The sequence below is a fragment of the Staurois parvus genome, unplaced genomic scaffold (genome assembly GCF_062004578.1).
Source record: "Staurois parvus isolate SC_StPar_1 unplaced genomic scaffold, SC_StPar_1.0 ptg000287l, whole genome shotgun sequence".
Classification (NCBI taxonomy): Eukaryota; Metazoa; Chordata; class Amphibia; order Anura; family Ranidae; genus Staurois; species Staurois parvus.
The window spans coordinates 33,828,149-33,855,832 of record NW_028318083.1 but is presented as its reverse complement, the minus strand read 5'-3'; the positions used below and the strand labels follow the sequence as shown (position 1 = coordinate 33,855,832).

The following is a 27,684-nucleotide window of genomic DNA, read 5'->3' as shown; positions in this document are numbered from 1 at the left end:
GTCTTTAGAATACCTTGCAGTACTTAAGGGATTTCAGGTTTAATTCTAAAATATCCTCCTTTTGAGGCTGCATGTGGATCCCTTCTTTTAAGGTTGCTCCATTCACTAGGTTTCACACTAGAGATTTACATTCCTAACAGTTTTTTGCTGGTGGGAAACACCTTCTATATCCACTGACAGGGAGGTTCATATCCGACTCAAAACCAAGGTTTCCATTCCCTGACCGCTTTATTAGCCAGTGTTAACTCTGGCCAGGTCCTTCCTGCCTCTCTGATGGATGATTTTCACCATGGATTTAAGTCTTGCTGGGTGAGAAAGCTTTCTGCGCAATCTCTGTGAAAGCTGAAATTTGGAGAAATCCAAGTTCTTGACCAAACTGTTGTAGATGCAGACCATTCAACTGTCTCTTCTGCATTGGACTCACCACCTGATAACCCATCCGATGAGAATCGAGTCCCTCAGCACCACATTTGGTACTGTATACACATCATCAGAGTGGCACAAGAAGCTTAGCTGTTGCTTGAGCAGTGAAATAAATTCTTCATTGGGTGAAAAGTATAGTTCTTGCCCTCTCACTGGGCAACATCCTGGGACTGGAAAACTGGCAGGTAGACTTTCTGAACTGTGTACCTGGGAGAGTTGTCTTTTTACCTGGATGGTTTTAGGCAGATCTGTCTGCAGAGGGAGAACACAAGTAGACCCAATGGCTTCCTGATACAACTGCAAAGTGAGCAAATTCATAACCCAACCAAAACAGAAACCTGATGTCCTCTTTTTCTTTGGCTGCAGTAATTCTTTATATACAGTATGTTTTCCCACCACTGAAGCTTCCTTTTTTACTCCTATGGAGAATTAAGACATTCCTGTCTCTAGACTGGTACTCTGATCTGGTTCGTCTTTTCATAGAATATTGTGGTTGCCTCCACTTTGACTGCACCTTCTATCACAGGACCTAATCTTCATCCTACTTCACAGTTTCTGGCTTTTATTGGATGGCTATTAAAGCCAAGGTGCTGACATAGAGGTTTTCTGAAGCTATGCTTCCATACATTGAGTAAAATTACCCACTGCACTTTAAAGGATTTGTACTGATGGTGTGAGGCTGTAACTTTGGACCTAGCCTGGGATAATGCTTGTCCTTTCTGTTAGTGTCCTTTCCCACAGCTAATAACTGTGGGACTGCTTTAGGACATTCCACACTTTCAAGAATATAATTCTTGGACCTCATCGAATGATGGGATTTTTTTGTACTTGCCTTAAAATCATTTTTACCAGTACGTCATCAGAGGACACCGCTTTCTCCCCTTTAAGTTCTCTTTACTGCTGCATCATGTTGTTCCAAATATGTTTTGTTGAAATTTTATTTTTACTGTCTGTTAATCACTGCTTGCTGCTCTGGTGCTTTTGAGCATGTGCCTCGTTTGAATTGCTCAGTTTCAAATCCTCTTAGTCACCATACACTATACAATCTGATTGTCCAAATCTTCTTTAGATCTATCAGCAACTTTGTACTGCAAGAACCTGCCTGATTTGATATAAAGTGTATGGATTGTTTTGGTGTGTCTTCCTATTACATAGATTTGATTAATCTAACACCCACACATTATATATTTTGTGAACACTGAGACCCTGGAATATAAAATGGCCATAATTGCTATTTTATTTGTCACCCAGGAGCATTTTCAGAGAGAGATTAAAAATAGCAAATGTCTTCCATGACAGGTTTTCTTTTAATCTAGCTATTGCTTATTTATTTTAATATTTTTTAGTTATGTCTGTATTGTTTTGCTTAAATAAAGAAAATCAATCATACAGACATCAGAACAAGCCTACCCTCCCTTGTACAATCTGGGAGTTGCAAACCTGAACTCTACTGCTAATGCACCAATCAGTCTTGTCAACTGCATGCTTATTGCTGTATAGGGATAGGTGTTAAGTTGGCTGTACACTAGTAGAATTTTATTAAAGAATTTTTAAATTTAAGAATGATCATTGGTTATCTAATCATTCGTGAGGTCAAATTGATGGTCATTGAACAATATGAACATCAAGAGCCACAAGTGCACATGGTTACAATGGGTGATGATGCACTTGACGTCATCTTGCCACTGTGAGCATGCGCACTTGCAGCTTGGGCCTCATGGCTGGTAAGGGCGATGGACTGTTTACACTGTGGAACACTGCTGCTTGACCTACGGAGGGCTACCGCCACCTGGTGACCAGAGAACTGCCTTGGCTTCCCTGGACTAAGTCGGAGCAGATCTGTTATGAAACGCTGGGGATTTAGGGAACTGCAGTAGTTGAGTTCCTGGCAGTTTTACTGTGGCTGATTTACCATATTACCTTAGTGGGATACTTTGCAGCTTGACAATATTATTGCCTTTCCATAAGCCCTGTTGTATATGCCAGCCTCTGCAAGCCGAGGCACACCATGCTCTATTCCATGGCATGGAGTTTTTTTGTTTTTTTTTTATAACCGCATCTCTTAAATTTCTTTTGAGGATTTCATTTTCTGTTTCCATTTCATTTTCTGTTTAGCAAAAAAAGAAAACCACACAGGAACTACTGAGCTTTGGTTGACATACAGTTTTCAGTTAGGATTTTGAACTTGAAAACATACAGTTGTGACCAAAATTATTCAACCCCCAATGCTGTAAAGGGGTTTAGGGACTATAGTGTACATTTGGAATTGTATTCAGAATCAAATCCTACAAGGACGTTGTAACTACCCAAATGCAACTAAAATGACATCAATTGTTTATGTAATACAGTAGTAAATGGTTCTTATGTGGTTTCTTCATTGCCACAATTATTCAACCCCTTAAAGACTACCACTCTGAAGAACAGAGGTTCATACAGGTGCTTTCCATCAGGTATTGAAAACACCTGTGGATGTCACCGAGCAGCAATCAAGCATAATAAGCACCAATTAGGCAGCTTTAAAATGACTGTGATACTCAGCTCCTTCTAGACATTTACTGGTGTGGTTACAAACATGGTGAAGGCAAGAGAATGGTCCAGGAAGACAAGAGAAGAGGTGATTTCTCTTCACAGGAAGGGCAATGGCTATAAGAAGATTGCAAAGATGTTAAACATACCAAGAGACACCTTAGGAAGCATCATTCGCAAATTCAAGGCAAAGGGCACTGTTGAAACGCTACCTGGTCGTGGCAGAAAGAAGATGCTGACTTCGACTGCTGTGCGCTACCTGAAGCGTAGAGTGGAGAGAAGTCCCCGTGTGACTGCTGAGGAACTGAGAAAAGATTTGTCAGATGTGGGTACAGAAGTTTCAGCCCAGACAATAAGACGCACACTGCGTAATGAAGGCCTCCGTGCCAGAACTCCCAGGCGTACCCCCTTGCTGTCTCCAAAGAATAAGAAGAGTCGACTGCAGTATGCCAAAAGCCATGTGGACAAACCACAAAAGTTGTGGGATAGTGTTCTGTGGACTGATGAAACAAAATTAGAACTGTTTGGGCCCATGGATCAACGCTATGTTTGGAGGAGGAAGAACAAGGCCTATGATGAAAAGAACACCTTGCCTACTGTGAAGCATGGTGGAGGGTCAATCATGCTTTGGGGCTGTTTTGCTTCTGCAGGTACAGGGAAGCTTCAGCGTGTGCAAGGTACCATGAATTCTCTTCAGTACCAGGAGATATTGGATGGAAACGTGATGCAGTCCGTCACACACCTGAGGCTTGGGAGACGTTGGACCTTTCAACAGGACAATGATCCCAAGCATACCTCCAAGTCCACTAGAGCATGGTTGCAGAGGAAAGGCTGGAACATTTTGGAGTGGCCATCGCAGTCACCAGACTTAAATCCGATTGAGAACCTCTGGTGGGACTTAAAGAAAGCAGTTGCAGTGCGCAAGCCTAAGAATGTGACTGAACTGGAGGCCTTTGCCCATGAAGAATGGGCGAAGATACCCGTAGATCGCTGCAAGACACTTGTGTCAAGCTATGCTTCACGTTTAAAAGCTGTTATAACTGTAAAAGGATGCTGTACTAAGTACTAAGATTGAATGTCACTTGGGGGTTGAATAAAACTGATAATGCTGTGAGCACAGAAAAGACATTTGTGGTTATTTCATTATAACTGTTATGTTATATTTGTCTGACCTACAAGTGCCTCTTTAATGTAAATGTAAGCAAGATGACTGAATGATCAAAAGCAATGTCAAACTGGCCAAAACACTCAATTTCAGTGGGGGTTGAATAATTTTGGTCACAACTGTACAACTATATCCCAATATTTTTATGGTTCAGTTTACCTTTTTTATTTTTCCCCTTTTGTAGGATCAAAGCCATTTAAGTGCAAGATATGCCACTTTGCAGCAGCTCAGCTAGGAGATGCCAGAAACCATGTGAAGAGACATCTCGGGATGAGAGAATACAAGTGTCATGTTTGTGGGTGAGTAAATTACTCTACTACTGCTATAGATCACTCTGTGAAAGGAAAAAAAAATTGAAAATGTGCATTCCTTCACCATACAAACTGACTCTCAGGATGGCTAACATTATGCATGCATACCCTGCTTTTCATTGTTATGGTAAATTCCTTAAATACAGTTATGACATGTCTCTCCCACTCTAATCCAGCACTGTGGATGAGCAATTGTATGGGGCTACAAGGTCATTCTGAACCTGTAATCTGTAAATTGCCTAAATTATAGGATGTTCACTCATTTTTACGGAGAGAACTATGAATTCCTGTTAAACACATCAAAAATATATAATAAAACTTGTAACACTGAGTTTTAGTTGAAGTGGTTCTCTATCTGGACTGTTCAATGCATTATTTCCCTTTGCCACATTTAATAATTTTGGTGACTTACAATGTAAATGTTTGGCAAGTTAGAGGAAAGCTTGCAAACATAGACAGAACAAACAGCATTTGCCTTCACAGCAAACTTTGCCAAATATGCCCACTTCCTTTAGGTCAGGTCACCAAGACCTTGAGAACTGAGAAGTATGGGAGGAGTACATTAAAGTTAAAGGGGAGGAAAACGACTTTAATCCTAAGCCCTGGTTCACACTGAATGCGACTTTAAAATCACATTACTTCACTTGAAGTAGCGCAATTTCAAAGCTGCAGATCAGTGCGATTTGTACCCTCGATTTCACTGCGGCTTGCGAATTCATTTAACAGAAGACAATGCAAGTCGCAATGAAAAAAGTAGTGCAGGAACTATTTTGAAATCACACTGTTTAAGACCGTACCATAGAAATATATTAGATGCGACTTCAGGTGTGATTTGTAAATCGCATGTTGCGCCTGAAGTTGCTCTGGTGTAAACCAGGGCTTAAGCTGAGAAAATGCAATTAAAATGTCAAACAACTAAAATGGAAGAGATAGAGGAGACAAATTGGAAAATGTAAAATAAAGGAATATAGAAAAACAAAATGGAAAACTTGTGAAAAGAAAATGTAGAAGTTATTTGTTGAGTTGGTAAATTATGAAACCTTTTTTTAAACTGAATTTGGAGTTGCTTATAAATAGACAACAGCAGTTAAGTGTTTAACCGATAGACAATAAAAGTGTCAGGGATCCCCTCGATCCCCGCCGCGATGGTCCCGGCGCAGGCGCAGTGTGCCGCCCTGTGCAGGGACTCAAGCATTAGGTCCGGGCCGGCCGCGGCGTTCGAGTTCGCGCATGCGCAGTAGAAGCCGCGGCCGCCCGCTGGGCACCAATGGCAGCGCAGGGCGGGATATTTAAGCGACCCTGAGCTGTCATTCAGTGCCTTCTGGTCTTACCTGTATCCTGTATCTGCGAACCTGTGAATTGTAAGTTGCTGACCCGGATTGTGCTTTGAGCTTGCTGTATTTCTCCTGCCCTGACCCTTGCTTTGCCTGACCTCTCTCCTGGATGCCCCCTATTGGATTTGACCTGCTGTTGCTGACCTGGCGTGTGACCTGACCATTCTATGCCCGCTGCCTTGTACCTTGCCATCCTCTCTGTTACCGACCCGGCCCGTCTGACCTTGCTCATCCATCCATCCATCCCGTGCAGTGGGGTCTGCTGACCTCCTCATATCAGACTCTTCCCCGTGGGAGCCCTTGGCGCATACCACTACCACTGACGGACGCACCCAGTAGCCACGACCTGGTCTCAGGGGGCTCCAAGTCCATCCCCACCATCAGGGGCCCTGGTGAACAAGCACCCTGGGACTTAGACTCCGTGCGCTGGGGATGCCTATTCAGTGGAGAGCTAGTGGTACCGCCAGGCGGTCCCTTACAAAAAGAGACTTAAATGAAACAGAGGAATTGGTGAGTTGAACCACGGTCTACGCATGTCATAGAGAAATCACATCTTCTAGTCTCAAATGTGTAAGGCATGTAAGCGCTTATAAAGTCTATAAAAAATCATAATAATCATTACCACCAAAAAGACTTCTGTATTATATACACAATACCAAACCTCCACCACTTAACATATACATGCAAAGAAGAACAGAAGGGAATTAAGATAAATCACTTTAAATTGCTGACTTAAAGTTACCTTTTTTTGGTGGCTCTCCCATGCTGATGTCCAGGAAGTTTATCTCTATGGGCTGGCTAGGGAGCAGTACTGGGTCTCTAGTCTCCTCAGGGGTCTTAGAGTCCAGAGGAGTCCCTGCTTCCCATCATTGTGCTGGAATGTTGACTGATCAGATGGATTCTGCTTCACTGGACACACCTTCTGGAGGGGCATCTTGTACAGGTGCAATCAGACAACAGCACAAATATGGCGTATGTAAACCATCCGGTTTGTCTCAATTGAAAGGTGAACATGTTCATAGCAAGTGCAAAGATTTGGGGCAGATGTAGTGGACATACTGGTAGCTCCATGGGTTTGCTATGCTCTGATATATGCCTATCCACCGGTGATACTGTTGCCAAAACCACAGTGATAGAAGTCAAGAGGTTTCCATTGATCCTGGTAGATTTGAATTGGCTTTGCAGGTATGGCACACAGATCTCCTTTATGTAGTAGTAGCTGCTCTGTGGCATCTACTCCTTCAATAAGACCTGCTGTCTCAAGGGCCTGTTTACCAACCTGTTTTACAGTCACCTGTCTTTAACATGTTGGCTGTTAAAAACCAAGTGGTGATGGACAGAGTTGTCAGATGCAGATCTACCACTGTATGTTGACGGTGTTTTTGTTGTGTTTTGTGAGACCGTAGGTGTGTTCCCTTGTGCTTTCTCAGTTGCTTATCTCTTGGCCTTTCCATAACGCACAGTGGAGTAGTGGCTAAAATTAAATGGTAACGCCACTTTCTCGAGCAAAAAAATTAGCAAATTAAAAAAAAGCCTAATATACCATATAGAATGGCAAAAGTGGGCACAAACCTTTGGGATCACTTTCATGGGATTGCGGCCACCCCTGCCCCTCCCCTCTCAAATGGGCTTGTTTGTAGTGGTAAATGGTGGGTTTGTCATGTGTGGGGAAATTTGGTGTTGGCCCCATTAAATTTTGTTAAGCAGACTTCCTGGGATAAAATCGGGAGTCACGAAAGTTTCTGGAGTGTTGGCTGACAGGATATAAGTGTCAGGGCAGGGCTGTGGAACGGACAGGTAGGCCTAGTGGCAGGGTAAAGCACTGGCTGACGACAACCACCACCAACAGACCGAAGTCCCTCAGGGTGCGGAGTCTAAGTCCCAGACTGCCCTTCACCAGGGCCCCTGATGGTGGGGATGGACTTGATGCAGCCAGGAACCAGGTTGCGGCCCCCGAGACACCCCAGCTGTGGTAATGGCCGCCGCCAATGGCGTGTAGCTGGTAAGAATGACAATAGCGTAGTCAGGCAGGCCGGGTCGACAACAACGGGACAAAACTGTACAGAACAGTAGACAGAGAATCACAGGTCACGGGCCGGGTTCAGCAACGGAAGGTCAGATCGAAGGAAAACACAGAGAATGGTCTTAGTCACAAGCCGAGTCAGATACCAGAAGAGTCACGAGCGTATACACAGAGCTGTAGCAAGACAAAGACACAAGACACAAGTGCAAAGAGCATGTGCGGATCACAGGCTTATATGTACTCAGCCACACCCCTCTTGGGGATGGACCTCAGAGACCTGAAGGCATAAAAGATTCCGACCATGCTCAGCAGAAATCCAAGATGGATGCCAGCACATGGAGTAACATAACCTCTGGGAAAAGGTAGGACCTTGACAATAAGGGGCACCTGTATCATTTGGATCAGTGGCCAGCCTGCAAGCAGAAGAGCTCCCTTCATGAACATGGACTTACCATGTCAGAAGAAAATCTTCTTCAGCGCTTCTTGGAGAAGGTGCAGAGCGGCGGCGGGGAGGAGTGGCTGTGCCGCTGCCTGGTGCTGGCTGAAGAGGAGAGCCGGGACCCGTCTGAGCCGGCTGACTGCAGTGGGATATCGCCTGATGAGCTGGGAGAGGGCAAAAGGGTGCCCAGGAGTGTGGCCAGGGGTCCGGTCCGCCGCAGCAGACGGCAGCATAGCCGACCGCCGGAGTGGCCAGAATGGCATGTGGTAGGGGCAGAAGTAGAGCGGCACCATCTTTCTGGAGCCCAGCCGGAGGACGGAAACCTGGAGGGGCCTGGCTGTCGGAGCTGCCGGAAGAAGAGGCTGCGGTTCATCGGCCCGATCAGTACGCATGGTGGGAGGAGCTGGACGGGGCCTGCATCCCTGCTGGAGTCTGCTTCCCCCTTTGCCGAGCAACCAACGATGGCGGACCCACAGCGCTTTTCAGAGGCGGGCGGACCTATCCTGGAGGAGGCGCTCGCTGCTTCCGGGACTCTGGAAGCCCGGCCTGCGGATGCTGCTCGGAGAGGGGTCGCCCAGGCTTCTGCAGGAAACCCTCCGGCTGCTGGTGAGTCTCCCCCATGGGGTGTTTTTGTCTTCCCTGGTTGCCCCCCTGTCTGCCCTGGTGAAGTCAGTGTCCCCGGTTCCTGCTGTCCCTCCTGACCCCAGTGTGTCGTCCCCCTGTTGCTGTCTGTCCCGGGGATGTTCCCTTGCCATGTAGCCGCCCGAGTCCCATAGCATTGCCAGCTAGGTCCAGCATCCCCGAGATATGCATGAAGGTATTGCTGCCTTGTGAGGTACCCCCCCTTGGTTTTCACCTTAGCTTGTCCGTTAGGGAAAAAATTTGGAGGGTAGATTTTGTGGACATTTTGACCCTCTTCCCCACTTTTATGGATTTTGCTAGCAAGTCTGATGGGTTTGCGGTGGGTATTAAGGACAGAAAGAGGACAGCCCCTAGATCTTTTTACAATTGGTTGCAGGCTTTTTGCGTGTTTTCTAGCGTGTTGGCGGAGAAACGCCCTGATCTCTGTGGCGGCCTTTTCCAACATTTAGATCATGTTTTTGAGGCGTACAGGAACTTTGGGGATTTGGGCTGATATCATTACGATGAGTCTTTTCGGCAAAAGCTGTCGGTGCACTCAGCCCTCAAGTGGGGCATGAAGGATGTGGGATTATGGCTTAATTTGATCTTGCCCCAGAAGCCTTTTGTGCCTAGACAGCCGGTCGCGGCGGCTCCAGTTCCGACTTTCAGGAGGGGTTATTGTTTTGCCTTTAATGACTCCCATTGTCATTGGAATGCGGCGTGCAAGTATCGCCATGAGTGCTCTTTTTGCGCGGGTCATCACCCTGTGCTTAAGTGTCCCAGGAAGGTTGGTTGGGTATTTTTCAGAAAAGTCTGCATGCTGGTGAGGCTGGAAAACATGCGTCCATGGCTGGATTGGTATCCAGACAGGGAGAAGGCACAGTTCCTTCTTGATGGGTTCCTTTTTGGTTTTCCTCTGCCTTCTTTTTTTGGCTAGGGTTGCCGGACGGTAGATAATTTTATGTCCGTACTCCAATACCCACAGGTTGTTCGCAAACAGATTGACAAACAGGTTGCTGAAGGCCGTATGGCGGGCCCCTTTCCTAGTCTGCCTTTTTTGGGACTTTCGGATTTCTCCTTTGGGGTAGGTTCCTGAGAGGGAGCCTAGCGCTTTCCGTATGATACACCACCTTTCTTTTCCCAAGGGCTCTTCATTGAGTGACGAGATTGATGGTTCTTTGTGTTCAATGTCCTATGCGACCTTTGAGGACGCCGTAGTTCAGATTCGCGCTTTTGGCCTGGGCGCTTTGCTAGCCAAGACAGATATCAAATCTGCATTTCGGCTGTTGCCTGTCTCCCCGTCGGCTTTTAATTCTCTGGGGTTTTATTTTGACAGTGCTTTTTATTTCGATAAAAGACTTCCCATGGGCTGTTTTTTGTCCTGTGCCTATTTTGAAACGTTTTCAACTTTTCTCCATTGGGTGCTCGTTGCCGAGGCTGGCTGGGATGGCGTTGTCCACTATTTGGATGATTTTTTGTTCATTGGTCCCCCGGAGTCAGCATTGTGTTCAAATTTGCTTCGGTTGTTTTGCGTGCTCATAGGCCACTTTGGTGTTCCTTTAGCGACAGAAAAAACTTGCCTGCCATCTACATCTTTGGAGTTCCTCGAGATTCTTTTCGATGCGGTGGCGATGGAATTCCGGCTGCCGCAGGTGAAGTTAGTGAAACTCCAGTCGCAGATTTTAGACTTTCTTGGAAGGAGTTGCAGTCTTTGTTGGGGCTCCTGGCTTTTGCTTGCAGGGTTATTCCGGTTGGCCAGATTTTTTTCCAGGCGTTTGTATCTTGCAACCTCAGGTTATATGTTCCCCTCTGCTCATTTACGCCTCACCCAAGACTTAAAGGAGGACCTGTTGGTTTGGGTAATTTCCTGTCGGAATACAATGGTAGGTACTTTTTTCAGGCTGACTTTGTGTCAGCGCAGGATTTTTCGCTGGCAACTGATGCTGCTGGTTCCAGGGGTTTTGCTGCTGTATGGCGGTCGTATTGGTGTTGCGGGGCTTGGCCTGAGTCTTGGCTTCGTAAAAAAGCAACTAAGAATATCGTGTTGCTGGAACTGTTCCTGATGGTGGTGGCTCTGGAGCTTTGGGGTACGCAATTTGCTGACAAAAGGATTTTTGTGAGTACTGACAATAAGGGTATGGTGTTTGCGGTGAATTGCTTATCCTCTAAATTGTTGTTTGTTGTACAGATTTTGCGACACTTAGTTTTTCTCTGTTTAAAATTTAACATCTGGCTTAAAGCGCAGTATGTTCCTGGGTTTTCTAATACTCTGGCAGATTCGCTGTCTTGTTTTCAGATATCCAGGTTTTGACAATTGGTACCGGAGGCGGATGAGATTGGCCTCCGTCACACCTGTGGGACCTGATATGAACCTTTTGCGGGAGTCAATAAAGAATTCAATTGCTCCTCTCACTTGGGCGGATTATTCAGCGGCATGAAGGAGGTGGGTTTTCTTTGCGCATAATTGGGGCTTTCTGCCCAATTTCCCCACTGAATTGGCTATCGCATCCTTTTTGACATCCCTGATGTGCTGTGGTTACTCCTATGACCACATGTCCAAGATTTTGGCCGGAGTTTCCTTTTTTCTCATATTATCGGGCCTCCCTTCTTGTACTGAGTTCTTTTCGTCTAAACAGGCGTTGAGAGGTTATCAGAAGTCCAAGTTTGTGCCTGATGAGCGTAGACCTATTTCTATGGCGCTTTTGGCCGACCTATGTGCTGCGGCTTTGGTGGTCTGCTTTTCCAATTATGAGGGTTTGCTTTTTTGTACTGCATTTCCCTGATATTTTTTGGGGTCTTCAGAATATCCGAGCTGGTTCCGCTGTCCATGCGTGCTTTTTCGGGACTCTTGTCTGAGCATGTGGTGGTGGATGATTCGTTGGTACGGCTGTTTTTGCGTCACTCTAAGACTGATCAGCTGGGGAGGGGCGCATGAATAACGCTACCGGCTGTTGGTGGCTTTGCTGCTTGTCTGGTGAGCCTTGTTAGGCAGTTCCTTGCTGTGCGTCCTCGAGACTCGGGGCTGTTTCTGCTCCACTTGGATTTGCGCCCCCTTACTAATTATCAATTTGATGCTGTTTTGTGGAGATGCCTGAACCATTTGGGCCTTTCGCATTCCAAGTTCTCTTCCCGTTCATTTAGGATTGGCAGAGCGTCAGAGGCCTCCAGGTTGCGTTTTTCCCCCTCGGGTATTAAGGACCTGGGTAGATGGAAGTCTAAGTGTTTTCAGTTATACATTAGACCTAACCTTTTTATTTGACTCAATTTGCAGGTGCCCAGCACTACGTCTGGATTGTAGGTCACTCATATGTCTGTTGGGCTCGTAAAAGAGCTCTTCAGCGTCCTCCTTGTGGAACTCTGTCATTGTTGCCAGAAGCCTTCACTGTATATTGGAAGGGAGTAAGAGGCATGCGCTGTTGTCAGCTCTACTGGCATTTGTCCCAATTGTTTCAAGTTTGGCCCCCGCCTTCTATTTTAGTGGTCTACCTGGGAGGGAATGATTTGGGCAAGGTGGGAACACTTGACCTATTATTTATGATTAAGAGGGATTTGCATAGGTTTTGCTTGTCTTCCCCTCATACGACCATGATGTTTTCAGAGATTGTTCTCAGGTTTTCTTGGTGGTCTGCTCCTCAGATGCGGGCTTTCGAGAAAATGAGGCAGAGGATTAACAGGGCCTTGGAGAAATTCTTGCCATCACTGGGTGGTTTGTCATACAGGCATGTTGATCTGGAAGGGGGTATTCCGGGTCTGTACAGACGGGACGGAGTTCATCTTTCAGATGTTGGCCTGGACATCTTTAATTTAGGCCTACAATCTGGCATCGAAATGGCCACTGCTTTGGGGTAGGCTGGCCTTGGGGGATGTTTTCAGAAGTGCAGATGTTTTATGTGATGGCTCGAGTTCCAATAAATGAGCCAGAAGAAGGTGTTTTATTATATTTTGCATGTTTGAATTTCATCAACGGTTATTGTAGTTTTGTACATGGTTTATTATGTGTAACACCAATAAAGTGCTGCGGCCATTTCTCGCCACAATCTGCCTAATGGTTTCTTTCTTAATGGTTGTTTTTGGGGAATGTTCTGGTCATGGGGTGTGCGGTCTGCAATCCCATTGTGCCACAAGCCATGTTGTAATTGAATGTTATTAAAAATTATCTTTTCCTTTCAATCTGCAGCACTGTAATTTTCTTTTAAATTCTATACAATATGGCTACCTGAAGGAATTCTGTGCATAGATGGTGTACAGAATGCCCCTCAGATATGTAATTTCCTGCAAGATACAAATCATATTTTGAGCATCCCCTACAACAAAAATTTCATTTTTAATGAGATACTCCCCAACTAAAATCAGACCTGAAGGGATGCAGGCCTTGCCAGTTTCCTCATTAGCGCCCTGCAGGGTGCAGCAGGTGACTGATAATTATAAAACCACTCCCATTCTCCTTCACTTTGCACATGGACACAGACAACCACTCCCATTCTCCTTCACTCTGTACATGGATACAGACAAACAGCTATTCCTTCAGAATAGCAAAAGATAGGAGTCTACAACAATGTTTGTTAAAATCCTTGCAATGTGCATAGATCACTCAGAAGAGAATGTGTTTTTTTTTTTTTTTTAACAAAAGTGGAGTTACTCTTTAAATATGGTCAACAGTTAGGTGTCAGCATTGGCAGTTTTGTTCCAGTGCCTGCTGACATTAGTGCCACCCGTTTGCACTTTCATTCTGGTAGTTCTGCATGTTGACCCTCCTGTAAGACCACCATTGAAACAGTGGGACCTGAATCTAGTAGTGTCAGTCTTGCAAAAACTAGCATTCAAAGACATCAGATATCCCACTCCTGAAATTTCCCAGAAAGTGGCCTTTCTAGTGGCCATCACTTTGGCATACAGGGTAACTGAACTGCTGGCATTGTCCTGCAAGTCTTAATACTTGTAGCTGCATAAGGACAGAGTTGTTTTGCATCCACGACTCTCATTTTTTGCTAAAATGTCAGCCAATGAAGTTGTGCTTTCAATTTTGTAGTCCTATACTTCTTGGACGGAGTCAGGATGAATAGGATGCACTTCAGTGCCACAGCTGGGTTTTGAAGGACAGGCTCCCTGCTTTGGGGCATCCCAGTGGTGATCTAAAGCAGAGCTGTGCGCTTCAGTGAACCAAAGACAAATTAGGAGTTTTTCCATAAACGAAACACAAATAGGATTTTTTTTTTTTTTTGTACTCATAAATTCTTTTTCTCTCCATTTATTGGAGTACACACATACAGATGTGGAGGAGGACTGGTACCAGAGAAGGTTTAACGGAGCCTCAGACTGTGGATGTGCAGAGACCTTTGGATGTATAAATAGGCTGGCTGAGGCTGAAAGATAGCTGAGGAGCAATGGTGACCGAGTGCGGCAAAGACTGTGGATTAGGCTGAGGAGCAGCATAGGCTGCAGGTTCTGTGGAGACATAACATTGTGGGTGCAGTAGAGACTGGGCTGATGTGCAACAGAGACTCTGGCTTTGGGTTGAGCAGTGACTACTAGGCTTAGAGTGCAGTGGAGACCAAGCTGGGATGTAGCAGAAACAATGGCTGCTGGTGCGTTGCTAGGCAGTAAAACAACTTTGGTAGCTCAGGGAGTTTACATTCACTATGCTTGAGTGGTGACAGCTAGTACTACTTGAGTTTATATAAAAGAAACAGTCAAGCTGGAGCATCAAGTGTTGCGCTACCACACTGTGTGTGAAATCCAGAAGTAACTACAGGAGATAGAGGAGGCTCTAAAATACAGAAGGCAAGAAAACACGACGTGATACAGGGAATTCTTAATGTGGAGCTATTTATTTTTAGGGTAATGTCTTAAAGCTTTAAAATGTCACAAAATGCATGGAATATAAGTGTATTTGGTTTGGTTTTTAACACTCCGTTACTGGTTAAAGATTCATTTTAACATTCTGATGCCAGTAAATGTAACTGATATGTGTTCTATAAAACCACTTTACACACACCTTTTGTATCCTGCTTAGAGATGTCATCTAGCTAATGCAAAGACAAGCTCAAATTCAATTACCGTTAGCACAGTGTACTGGATTATGCAGCATATTACCAGGCAACTTTTACGTATAATACAAATCCATTGCTTAGCTAAGCTTTATGATTAAATGGGTACTTCAGCATGGGAACAATAATATGTCACATTATTTTACTATGCAAATTACTTGGAAAAAATGGGAAGCGTTCAAACACAGACCTAGACCTGCATCTTTTTCTTTGTTTTTGTTTTTTAGTTTATCCATATATTGCATTTTTGCTAATATGTTATGTTTTTCACATTTTGTATTTTGTGTTTTTTTTTCAACTGATGGGTTAATATGGATAAATTCCTGAAATGTCACAATATGCAACATCATTAACTATATATATATAAAATGTACAGTCACCAGCAACTTTATTGGGTATACCTGTTCAATTGCTTGATAGCACAAATTGCTAATGAGCTAATCACTTGGTAGCATCTCAATGCATTTAGACATCTAGACGTGGTGAAGACGACTTGCTGAAGTTTAAACTGAGCATCAGATTGGGGAAAAAAGGGTATTTAAGTGACTTTGAATGTGGCATGGTTGTTGGTGCCAGACGGGATGGTCTGAGTATTTAAGAAACTGCTGATCTACTGGGATTTTCACACACAACCATCATTTACAGAGAATGGTCTGAGAAAGAGAAAATATCCAGTGAGCTGCAGTTGTGTGGACGAAAATGCTGGCAGGATGAAGCATTTTGTTCTCTCTCCCAGTGTTTTGGTGACACAATTGTAACCTTGTAGCACATCACAAAGTGAGAGGTGCAGCAGGGAGCTGATCTGTTTAAGATATTTTTGTGGTACCTTTGAGCCAGCATCTTAGTTCACAAACTAGATGTTGACTTCAGAAAATGCCTCAGTGACGTTGGCTTCATCCTTCCGGAAAAAATGCAAATTTAGGCTTTGTCAGGAAGGGCTGTCAACTCTGTTAGAGGTCATATATACCTGGAAGGGAAAGCTGGCAATACACAAATAGAATTGAATTTAACATTTTTCATTTTATGAATGCTCATTCATTTTTCTAATTGTTAGTGGGGTCAAATCGATGTTTGTTTTCAGCAGCAGTAATGAGAAAATTTGAATAAACAAACCTCGAATGAACAGTATATGTGATTTTTGTTCGATAATGTCCATATTTAGTCTAAGTGCGCATTCACCATTGACATCACTGTCGATTTCACGATAAATAACTCTTAAACTGTGCACGTTTAGGAGATATTTACAGTACCTACAGGTAATTCTTATTAAAGGCTTTACCTGTAGATATAAGATACAAAATTGGGTTTACTTCCACTTTAACCATTTAAAAGAATTCTTTAGTTTACTGTTGTTATTCAGTGGTAAAAGGTTCAATAACCACCTGATTTTTCCATATTCATACAACTTGTTAATATACTTCCCAGCTATAAATTGACCTTCTACAAGATATAGTTGTAAACTATAAGAATATATAGAAAAAGTAGCATGCATAATATGACCTGAATAACCACCTACAGTCAGGTCCATAAATATTGGGACATCGACACAATTCTAACATTTTTGGCTTTATACACCACCACAATGGATTTGAAATGAAACAAACAAGATGTGCTTTAACTGCAGACTGTCAGCTTTAATTTGAGGGTATTTACATCCAAATCAAGTGAACGGTGTAGGAATTGCAACAGTTTGCATATGTGCCTCCCACTTGTTAAGGGACCAAAAGTAATGGGACAATTGGCTTCTCAGCTGTTCCATGGCCAGGTGTGTGTTATTCCCTCATTATCCCAATTACAATGAGCAGATAAAAGGTCCAGAGTTCATTTCAAGTGTGCTATTTGCATTTGGAATCTGTTGCTGTCAACTCTCAAGATGAGATCCAAAGCGCTGTCACTATCAGTAAAGCAAGCCATCATTAGGCTGAAAAAACAAAACAAACCCATCAGAGAGATAGCAAAAACATTAGGCGTGGCCAAAACAACTGTTTGGAACATTCTTAAAAAGAAGGAACGCACCGGTGAGCTCAGCAACACCAAAAGACCCGGAAGACCACGGAAAACAACTGTGGTGAATGACCGAAGAATTCTTTCCCAGGTGAAGAAAACACCCTTCACAACAGTTGGCCAGATCAAGAACACTCTCCAGGAGGTAGGTGTATGTGTGTCAAAGTCAACAATCAAGAGAAGACTTCACCAGAGTGGATACAGTGGGTTCACCACAAGATGTAAACCATTGGTGAGCCTCAAAAACAGGAAGGCCACATTAGAGTTTGCCAAACGACATCTAAAAAAGCTTTCACAGTTCTGGAACAACATCCTATGGACAGATGAGACCAAGATCAACTTGTACCAGAGTGATGGGAAGAGAAGAGTATGGAGAAGGAAAGGAACTGCTCATGATCCTAAGCATACCACCTCATCAGTGAAGCATGGTGGTGGTAGTGTCATGGCGTGGGCATGTATGGCTGCCAAAGGAACTGGTTCTCTTGTATTTATTGATGATGTGACTGCTGACAAAAGCAGCAGGATGAATTCTGAAGTGTTTTGGGCAATATTATCTGCTCATATTCAGCCAAATGCTTCAGAACTCATTGGACGCCGCTTCACAGTGCAGATGGACAATGACCCAAAGCATATTGCAAAAGCAACCAAAGAGTTTTTTAAGGGAAAGAAGTGTAATGTAATGCAATGCCAAGTCAATTACCTGACCTGAATCCGATTGAGCATTCATTTCACTTGCTGAAGACAAAACTGAAGGGAAAATGCCCCAAGAACAAGCAGGAACTGAAGACAGTTGCAGTAGAGGCCTGGCAGAGCAACACCAGGGATGAAACCCAGCATTTGGTGATGTCTATGCGTTCCAGACTTCAGGCTGTATTTGACTACAAACCAAGTATTAAAAAGTGAAAGTTTGATTTATGATTATTATTCTGTCGCATTACTTTTGGTCCCTTAACAAGTGGGAGGCACATATGCAAACTGTTGTAATTCCTACACCGTTCACCTGATTTGGATGTAAATACCCTCAAATTAAAGCTGACAGTCTGAAGTTAAAGCACATCTTGTTCATTTCATTTCAAATTCATTGTGGTGGTGTATAGAGCCAAAAATGTTAGAATTGTGTCGAAGTCCCACTATTTATGGACCTGACTGTAGGTCTTTCAATTCATAATATTCTTAAGGAAATGAACAACATGGTTTTTTTCAGCTCCTTAGATGATCAGGGGTGGTCCAGCTAATGCATACAAGATCGGAGCAGGCAGGGTGTTCTGGACCCGCTGTGGAGCTGTCTCCAAAGCTATACTACCAATAACCATATTTTGTATATTTTTATGTAAATACACATCTCTCTTTATTATTTATTACAGGTACTTGTATAGCACCGTCAATTTACGCAGCACTTTACATATATATAGTATATTCACATCAGTCCCTAACCCTCAAGGGGCGTAGAATCTAAGGTCCCTAGCTTACATTCATACATACACATACTAGGGCCAATTTAGACAGGATCCAATTAACCTACCAGCATGTCTTTGGCATGTGGGAGGAAACCAGAGTACCCGTAGGAAACCCATGCAGGCACAGGGAGAACATGCAAACTCCAGGCGAGTTGTGCCGTGGTTGGGATTCAAACCAACGACCCTAGTACTGCCAGGCACGGACATCTCTTCTTTATGAAGTATTGGGCAATTACATTAGTGTTCACCTCCATTTCCTTATTTAGACCTGTTGGGACTAGTGGGTTGAGTGTAAAGATTCAGAAGGTCTCATAATGGCACAACCTATGGAATCTTTCTTTAAGGAATAGCTTCAGTGACCCATACCTTGAGACTGTGGATTTATTATGTTTGCTTGCAAAATACTTGGGGACACTGTATTCAAGATTCCCTTGCTCTTTAACTCTGCATTGTTTTCTGAACTCACTTCTAAGGGCTCTGATGGTATGACCAACATATAAAAGACTACATGGGTATGAAAGACAGTAAATTGAATACTCAGAAGGACAAATATGATAAGTAGATATATGGTAATTTTGCCTTTACTGTCAGAAAATGTTTTTGTTGATGCTGGATATAATACATCAGGTTACCAAAGAATTTGAAAGATGTCTTGTATAAAGATTTTGGGATAGTAGTCTCAATTTGTTAGGGGCCTTCCAGTACATGGATTTAGGACTAAGTGGTAATACTGAGTCGTGTTTGGAGCCTTGTAGTAAAACAGACCAATGTTTTTTAATGGCCTCCATGTGTCAATATTTACAATGGAATTAGCTGATGAATTTAATGTCTTGAAAAGCATTCTCTTGATGTTTGATATGCTTCATCTTTCATCTCCTGGGTGTAACCTTTTTTTCTAGGAATTTTGCTGTCAGGACTTGACTTTGTGTTGTATAGTCCTCAACAAGGAAACAGTTTTTCTGAGGTGACAAAACTGACTCCTTAGTATATTCTTTCATTTGGGATGGTGGCAACTCTGGCAATGTAAGTAAGATTTGCCAGCGGTGGGTTTGAAATAATTCTTGGATACAATCTTTTTGGCAATCAGTTCCTTTAATGGTTTATTAATGCATCCAATATATTGTAGCCCACAAGGACATTGAACGGTGTAAACCACATGTTGCATAAGATATAAATTGCCTAATTTAACTTTATATTTTCTGAAATCACACATGTAATTTATTTGGTAAAAATCCCTCTCCCTGCCAGAGCTATTAGGAACCTATAAACTATCCTGTTTTAACAGTAATGAGGGAGACAAATGGTGTATAGTAGGGTGGGAAGAACAACTATAAGCTATGAAACAAATTTGTAAAAAAAATGTTGTATGCATTATATGTTTGTGCACAAAAAAAGAAGCCATGTTGGGTTAAGTCGTGTTAAATTTTTAATGTTTTTACTGAATAAACATATGTAATTTTAACAGTACAGTATATGCATTGTATTATTAGGCACCATTAAAGTCCAAGGGTTTTCTTGTTACTAATATGTAATCTTAGGGATGGTGGTACCTATCCTGGCAACTATGGCCATCTACTGTATATACATATATTTTACCTTACCTTTCCAAACACTAAATGTTGCAACTTCCTCCAAATGTCAAATAATCAGGCTTACTCTTTGCAGTGTTGCAACCAGGATGTTTTTTTAAACAATACTGGTGTATGGAATGCCCTGAGAAATTACTTTCCTTTTTGTGCTATTGGCGCTCTTGATTTTTTAGATGTCTGCATTGAAACACAAATTAGGATTCAGAGGTCCCCTGCAGTAGGAGATTAGCTTTTGCTGAAATACTGTACTTCTCCAGACTTCTCATTACAATCCTGAGATTGCACAGTTGACTATTGTCCCATTGGGGAGATCTCTCTTCAATTCCTGTCGATACAACTGGAAATTAGAGAAAATGTAAATTCCCTCTTAGGCAGCATTTGAAGATTTCCGCTCTATTTCTGTTGTGATTATGCAAAATTACTGGAGTGTTATATCATTACTGGATCAGTCTCCCACGGAAAGAAAATGATCTGTGCCCTACAGAGCTCACATACAATCAGGCAGTAACATGAGCAGAAGACAAGGAGATCCTCATCCTCTACCTGCAGTCCACTGCACAGCTCTATCCCCTCCCATGTTAAACTGGGGGGGCACACTTGATATCTTTGCCTTGGGCACTAGATGTTCTTGCTGTGGTACCCAGAGGTGCAGTATATTAACTTTTTATATTTTTTTGACAGAGTTCAGAGTGGAAGGGTTGTTCCTTTGTTGGCAAAGTGGAAAAAGTCCACAGACTGGCTGATTTTTTTGTTTTTGATTGCGTGTAATCCTCTGTTGGTATATTGTTTGAGGTACGGTCATCTAATGAGTGGCCCCTGTTAGTCCATAAACCTATGTATTTTTTATTCTAATATTTTTTACTTATTGTACATTAAACTGCTTTTAACCTGTGTGATTTTTATAAATCCATGCTTTTTGCATAGTATTTGCACTACCTAGACGTTTTTTAAAATTATTTCATAGAATGTCTTTTGGGATCCTTATGCTAAAAAAAAAGTGCTTCCAAAAAAATCAACAATTGCAATTTTTTATTTACAATACAATGTGTTGCAGCAGTGCAAGCCTTTTAGAAACTTTTATAGATCATAGTATACAGAAATTTCTTAAACCTACTTACTGTCTTTGTAATGCTGACCTTTACCGAAGATAATCCTCATAGCAAAATTGATGAGTTGGATTGGCATCTTTTTTTGTTGAAAAAAAAAAAAATACAAATCCAACACAAGACATCCACACTGTTCTGTTAATGCGCCACAATAATCATTTGTTTTTTGAAAGACAAAATGTGTAAGCAGAACTGTAGAAACTCTTCAACACTTCATGCTGTGTGTGCTGTACAGCATTACAAATTTACTTTAACAGTTTTTGTTGTACATCTAGTCCTTCACTAATAATGAATCATGGAGCACTAGGACTGGAGTGCATTTAACTCTTTTCCAAATCAGTCATAATTCCCTCTTCTTATAAAACCATCAGAGCAAACCAGTAGGACCCTGATTCTGCCTGGTAAATATGGCATTTGCAGGAAGCCTGGTCCTGTGACTACAGTACATATGTGAGTGGTGCACAGAGACAATAGGATGATGGATAGCTGAGAACATACTTCCTCTCCTCCAAGTCTTTGTTTGTGCATATAGGCTAATGGCAGAGTTATAATCAAAAACGGGTTAAAATTTTGAGTCCAGACCTACTAGCTGGTCACAAAACTTATTCTCCACCAGTTGCCCCACCCAACCTTGCCCAGGTCCGCCACCACCCCCGGCCCGCCCCCAACCACGCCTCCTTAAAGCTTATGAAATTACTATTTTCTTTAGAATAAAGAGTCCAAAATATAAAACTGTACACAGTAATGTATATCCAGCTCCCCTGTACTCCATTATAGTGATATGACATGTATACAGTAATCATTACTGTATACATGTCATCACTATAATGGAGTACAGGGGAGCTGGGATATACATACTGTATACATGTCATATCAGTATAATGGAGTACAGGGGAGCTGGGATATACATTACTGAGTAATGTATATCCCAGCTCCCCTGTACTCCATTGTAGTGATATGACATGTTGTATACAGTACTTATTCCTAGTCCCTGCGGTGGTGGAGAGGGTGTTTCTCATCTCAGCGGAGGAGAGCAGACCTCTCCTGCACCTGTCCCCTCAGCGGCAGAAGCCGGAAACCGGGAGTTGTAAACCGGAACTCGGCTTCACAATGAGGCTTGGAGCACAGGTGCAGTCGCTCCATGCTTCATCTGTGCTCACTGCTCGCCACAGAGGACTTTCTCCTTGCATTTGGCAAGCGGGCGAGCGGCTTTTTCAAGCCCTGCTCTAATAGACAGCGCCATTGGATATAAATCGGTTGTTAAATGGAAACCAAAAACTAAACTAAACAAACTAACACTGTGTAAGAGGAGGAGCTGCCGTCTATTTTCTGGAATCCAAAGACATGTAATAGTGATTGTTTATAGCAGCGCTCCTCCACACCCTCTCTATTACACTATTACCTTCTCTGTGTATGCAACCAACATGAACGCATAACCTCTCATATGTGAACCTAGTAACAATATTATGTGTATCACACAAATATACAAATCTTCACATGTGTAAATATTAAACAAAAAATATATACCACATTAAACAAAATATATGCTCTATACTAATACAAAAATCTTAAAAGCAAAAAGTTATTTTCCCTAACAAATGTCTATACATAATCAAGAAGAAAGGCCATGTGTATAATAAAACAAAGAAAAAGAAGATTCCTCACTTCATGTGTGGCAGAGTTATGCAGGGTATACACTGATTTATTTTATTTTTTTTAGTCGACGGGATGGAGGAAAAAAAAAAAAAAATCACACAAGGGGCGTGGATGCAGGGATACCTCCTATTGCGATATTGTATTATGACAACAACGGGGACACCCCATCCCCATCAGAATACACAGTTAAGCGATGCAGCTGTTGGCTGAAAGTGCTGATCCAATGCTGGTTTTTCAGCAGGACCAACCGGCTTCTGTTGAACAGACAGGGGTACAATCAGAGGGACATTTTCCATTCCGTGTATATCCTGCTTAATGTTACAGACTGATTGATATCTATCTATCTATCTATATATATATATATATATATATATACACACACACACACTCATGGCCAAAAATATTTGCACTTCTGCATTTCTGTCAGCTAATGCACCGCCCACAAAATTGCTGCAATTACAAATGTTTAGGCATTCTCATGTTTATTTATATTGATATGACACAAAAGTGGAGAAAAAAAAAGCCAAATCTGACACATTCCATGCAATACCCCAAAAATGGACTGGACAAAATTATTGGCACATTCTCAAAATTGTAAGAAATAATTGCATTCCAAGTTTGTGATGCTCCTGTAATTAAACTCACCTGCATCAATTAGTAGGTGCTGACAATATAGAAATTACACTGGCAACCAGTTCAAATGGTAAAACATTGACTCAACCTTTCTGTTGTGTGTCTCTGTTTGCCGCATGGAGAAGAGAAAGAGCAGCAAAGAATTGTCTGAGGATTTGACAACAAAAATTGTGGAAAAGCATGGACAATCTCAAGGTTACAAGTCCATCTTCAGAGATCCTAATGTTTCTCTGTCCACTGGATGTGACGTTGTCAAGAAGTTTACAGCCTATGGCACTGTAGCTAATCTCCCTGGATGTGGATGAAAGAGAAAAATTGATCAAAGATTGCAGCGGACTGTTTGAATGGTAGATAAAGAACCTCGATCAACTTCCATACAAATTCAAGCTGACCTTCAGGCACAGGGTACAACTGTGTCAGCTCGCACTACGTAGCAATCTGAATGAAAAAGGGACACTATGGTAAGAGACCTAGGAGGACCCCACTGCTGACACAGACACATAAAAAAGACATATTGGAGTTTGAAATAAACCAAGGAAAAGTTCAGCGCATAAAATAAACCAATAAATATCTAAAAATATCTAAAACATCATGGTCCTCAATCAAAATATAGTCATGATCATCAATCAAAAAGTAGTAAACAGCACATGTAAGCACATATAAGAGTCCCAATATATTAGTTCTATGGCGTGAAGGTGCTATTCAAAGTGAAATTCCAGCAGGATGTGCGCATATATTCTGGAAGTCAGGAATATACCATAAAGTGAGAAGTTTATCATCCGGTGGTGTGCGATAGATTAGTGGGATTGCAAACTCACCAGAAGCGCAATCTTAATGCACATTAGCTAATAATTGCCAGCCTGGAGATCTCCCTTCAATGGAACCTGGTCTGGTCTGAGATTCTCTCCCTCTGATGGTGTGGGCGTTTAAGGTGATGTCAATCAGAGGTCCCTCTCATGGGTGGTGTGATATGGTCTGGTCATAGGGAAGTTATTCTATCCTCCGGGTGGGATGGGACCTGGGTCCTGAGGGTTTAAGAGCTCATGGTAGAGCAAAAAATAGGGGATCCCATAGTGTAGTAAACTTGTAGTTTATTATGAAATTTAATCAAAGGTAAAAATGGTGTACACACATGTAATTCATCCAAGTAAAATCAAGTAGAGAAGTTAAAAGCGATCAAATTGCTAAATAGCTCTGTAGACAATCAGGTAAAAGTAGCTTGTGCTGCCAATGTTACTAACCAGTCAGCATGTTATGATGGCCGCCGGACCTCCGTGATCTGGCGACGTGACGTCACTGGGTAGTGGGGCTCCTCGACGCATTTTGTATAAACATACGTTTTCAAAAGGGGTGATGCCTTGGCTACCGGACGTCTGATCAGCTTTATATAGGTAAATTATATTGGAGTTCGACAAAGCTTACCTGAGGATCCTTTTGGCAGAATGTGCTGTGGATAGATGAAACGAAATTCAGCTTTTTGGTAAAGCTCCTCATTCTGTTGTTTTGAGAAAAAGCAATGAGGCCCCTTAAGCTCTTGTCCAGATGTACTGCTATAGGGTGGCACTTGCAAAAAATCACATACAGTTTGTATATATATATATTTGGACACAGGCACAACTTTAGTTTTTTTCAGGTATTTACCAAAACATATTGAGGCTATAGTTATATAATAGATATGGGCTGAAAGTGCACACTCTCAGATTTAATTTGAGGGTATGTACATCCAAATTGTAAGAACAGTTTAGTAATTACAACTCTTAAGAGTAGCCATCCCCCCTTTTTCAATGGACCAAACATAGTTGGACAATTGAATATTATCATAAATAAAATGTCCATTTTTAATATTTTGTTGAGAATCCTTTACTGGCAATGACTGCCTGAAGTCTGGAACCCATGGACATTACCAAAGACTGGGCTTCCTCCTTTCTGATGCTTTGCCAGGCTCTAGCTGCAGCTGTCTTCAGTTGTTCTTTGTGGGTCTTTCTACCTTTTAGTTTTGCCTTTAGCAAGTGAAATGCATGCTCATTTGGGTTGAGATCAGGTGATTGACTCTGCCATTGCAGAATATTCCACTTCTTTTCCTGGGTTGCTCTGGCAGTGTGTTTTGGATCATTGTCCATCTGTACTGTGAAGTCCAATCAGCTTTGCTGCATATGGCTGAATCTGGGCTGACAGTATATCTCTAAACACTGCAGAATTCATCCGGCTGCTTCTGTCTTCCGTCACATCATCAATAAACACCAATGATCGAGTACCACTGAAAACCATGCATGCCCATGCCATCACACTGCCACCACCTTGTTTTACAGATGACGTTGTGTGCATTCGATCATGAGCTGTTCCAAGCCTTCTCCACAATTTTTTCTTCCCGTCATTCTGGTACAGATTAATCTTAGTTTCATCCATCCAAAGAGTGTTTTTTTCCAGAATGGGTCTGGATTTTTTAGATGTTTTTTGGTAAAGTCTATTCTGGCTTTTATATTCTTCAGGCTTATGAATGGTTTGCACTTTGTAGTGAACCCTTTGTATTTGCTATTGTGAAGTCTTCTCTTGATTGTAGACTTTGACAATGAAACGTCCACCTCCTGGAGAGTTTCCTTCACTTGTCTGGATGTTGTGAATGGATTTTTCTTTACCATAGAGAGGATCCTGTGATCATCCACCCCTGTTGTCTTCTGTGGATGTCCATGCTTTTTTATTTTACTGAGCTACTTAGTGCATTTTTCTTTTCTTAGAATGTACCAAACTGTTGATTTGGCAACTCCTAATGTTGCTGCTATCTCTCTGATTTGTTTCATTTTTGAAGCTTTACAGTGGCCTGTTTCACTTGCATTGACAGCTCTTTTGAACTCATGATGTAGGTTCACAGCAATAGATTCCAAATGCAAATACCACACTTAGAATCAACTCCAAACCTTTTACCTGCTTAATTGATGAAAAAATAAGGAAGGAGAGGCCCACACCTGGCCATAAAACAGCTTTTGATTCAATTGTCCAATTACTTTTGGTCCCCTGAAAAAGGGGAGATGGCTACTGTTAAGAGCTGTAATTCCTAAACCCTTCCTCCAATTTGGATGTACATACCCTCAAATTAAATTGAATTTCCAGGTAGGGGGCATGCCACCACTATTGGCTGATGGGGATATCAATCACCGGGTCCTGGCCAGGACTCTGTGAGCATTGGCAGAGCTGACGGGGGAGAGATCTGTGTGTAAACAATACAGGTCTTGCTCCTGTCAGCAAGGACATGCTGCTTTGTATATCTGCACAGCAGAGGGATACAAAGCAGCATGTCTCCTTAGTAAAACACACACAGCACACTGTTAACCCATTGATCGCCCCAGATGTTAACCCCTTCTTGCCCAGTGTCATTAGTACAGTGTCAGTGCTTTTTATTAGTATTGATCACTGTATTTGTGTCACTTGGGATGTCAGTGGCAGTTAGTCAGTTCCCACCCAATGTCAGAATGCCCACCGCAGTCGTGCTATAAATTGCTGATTGCCACCAATACTAGTATAAAAAAAAATCCTGTGTATATACCGCCATTTGGCCATTTAGCAAAGACATGTAGCAGAATACATTTTGAACTAAATTTATGATGAAATTTGATTTTTAAAATTTTTTTGGCTATATTTTATAGCAAAACATCAAAATTATTGTCTGTCTTTTTTGTTTATAGCACAAAAAATAAACGCAGAGGTGAAATACCACTGAAAGAAAGCTCTATTTGTGGGATAAAAATGACCTAAATCTGATTTATGTACAGCATTGCATGACCTTGCAATTTTTAGTTACAGTAACGCTGCGTCGTATCACAAAAAATGGCCTGGTCAGGAAGGAGGGTAAATCCTCTGGAGGGCAAGTGGTTAAAGAAAAGAATACAGTCCCTACAGTCAAACATGGTGGAGGCCTGCTGCTTCAGGCACTGGATGTCTTGAGCGTGTCCATGGCATTATGAAATCTGAAGACTACCAAAGCATTTTGGGGTGCGATGTGTCAGAAAATTGGGTCTCTGTTAGAGGTCATGGGTCTTACAGCAGGACAGTGACCCAAAGCACACGTCAGAAAGCACCCAGAAATAGTTTGACAAAGTGCTGGAGAGCACTGAACTGGCCAGCAATGAGTCCAGATCTCCATCCCATAGATCGCTTGTGGAGAGATCTCAAAACAGCAGTTGGGAAAAGGAACCCTTTCAATTTGAGAGACCTGGAGCAATTGGCGAAAGAAGAGAGGTACACAATTCCAGTAGAGGGATGTAAGAAACTCATTGATGGTTACAGGAAGTTATTGATTTCAGTTATTTTTTTGTAAGGGGTGTGCTACCAAATATAAAATTGAGGGTGCCAATA

General features: G+C 42.4%; 1 protein-coding gene and 1 pseudogene across 1 annotated transcript in view; both read left to right on the top strand.

Annotated features, from left to right (window-relative positions):
* ZNF407 (zinc finger protein 407) overlaps positions 1-27,684 on the top strand; it is a 626,056-nt gene that overhangs the window by 58,050 nt on the left and 540,322 nt on the right. Inside the window, exon 2 of the mRNA XM_089682372.1 lies at positions 4,299-4,413. Coding sequence (XP_089538498.1) covers positions 4,299-4,413 — 115 coding nt within the window. The remainder of the gene's footprint in view (positions 1-4,298; positions 4,414-27,684) is intronic.
* On the top strand, positions 8,236-12,101 carry LOC149458481 (uncharacterized; annotated as a pseudogene).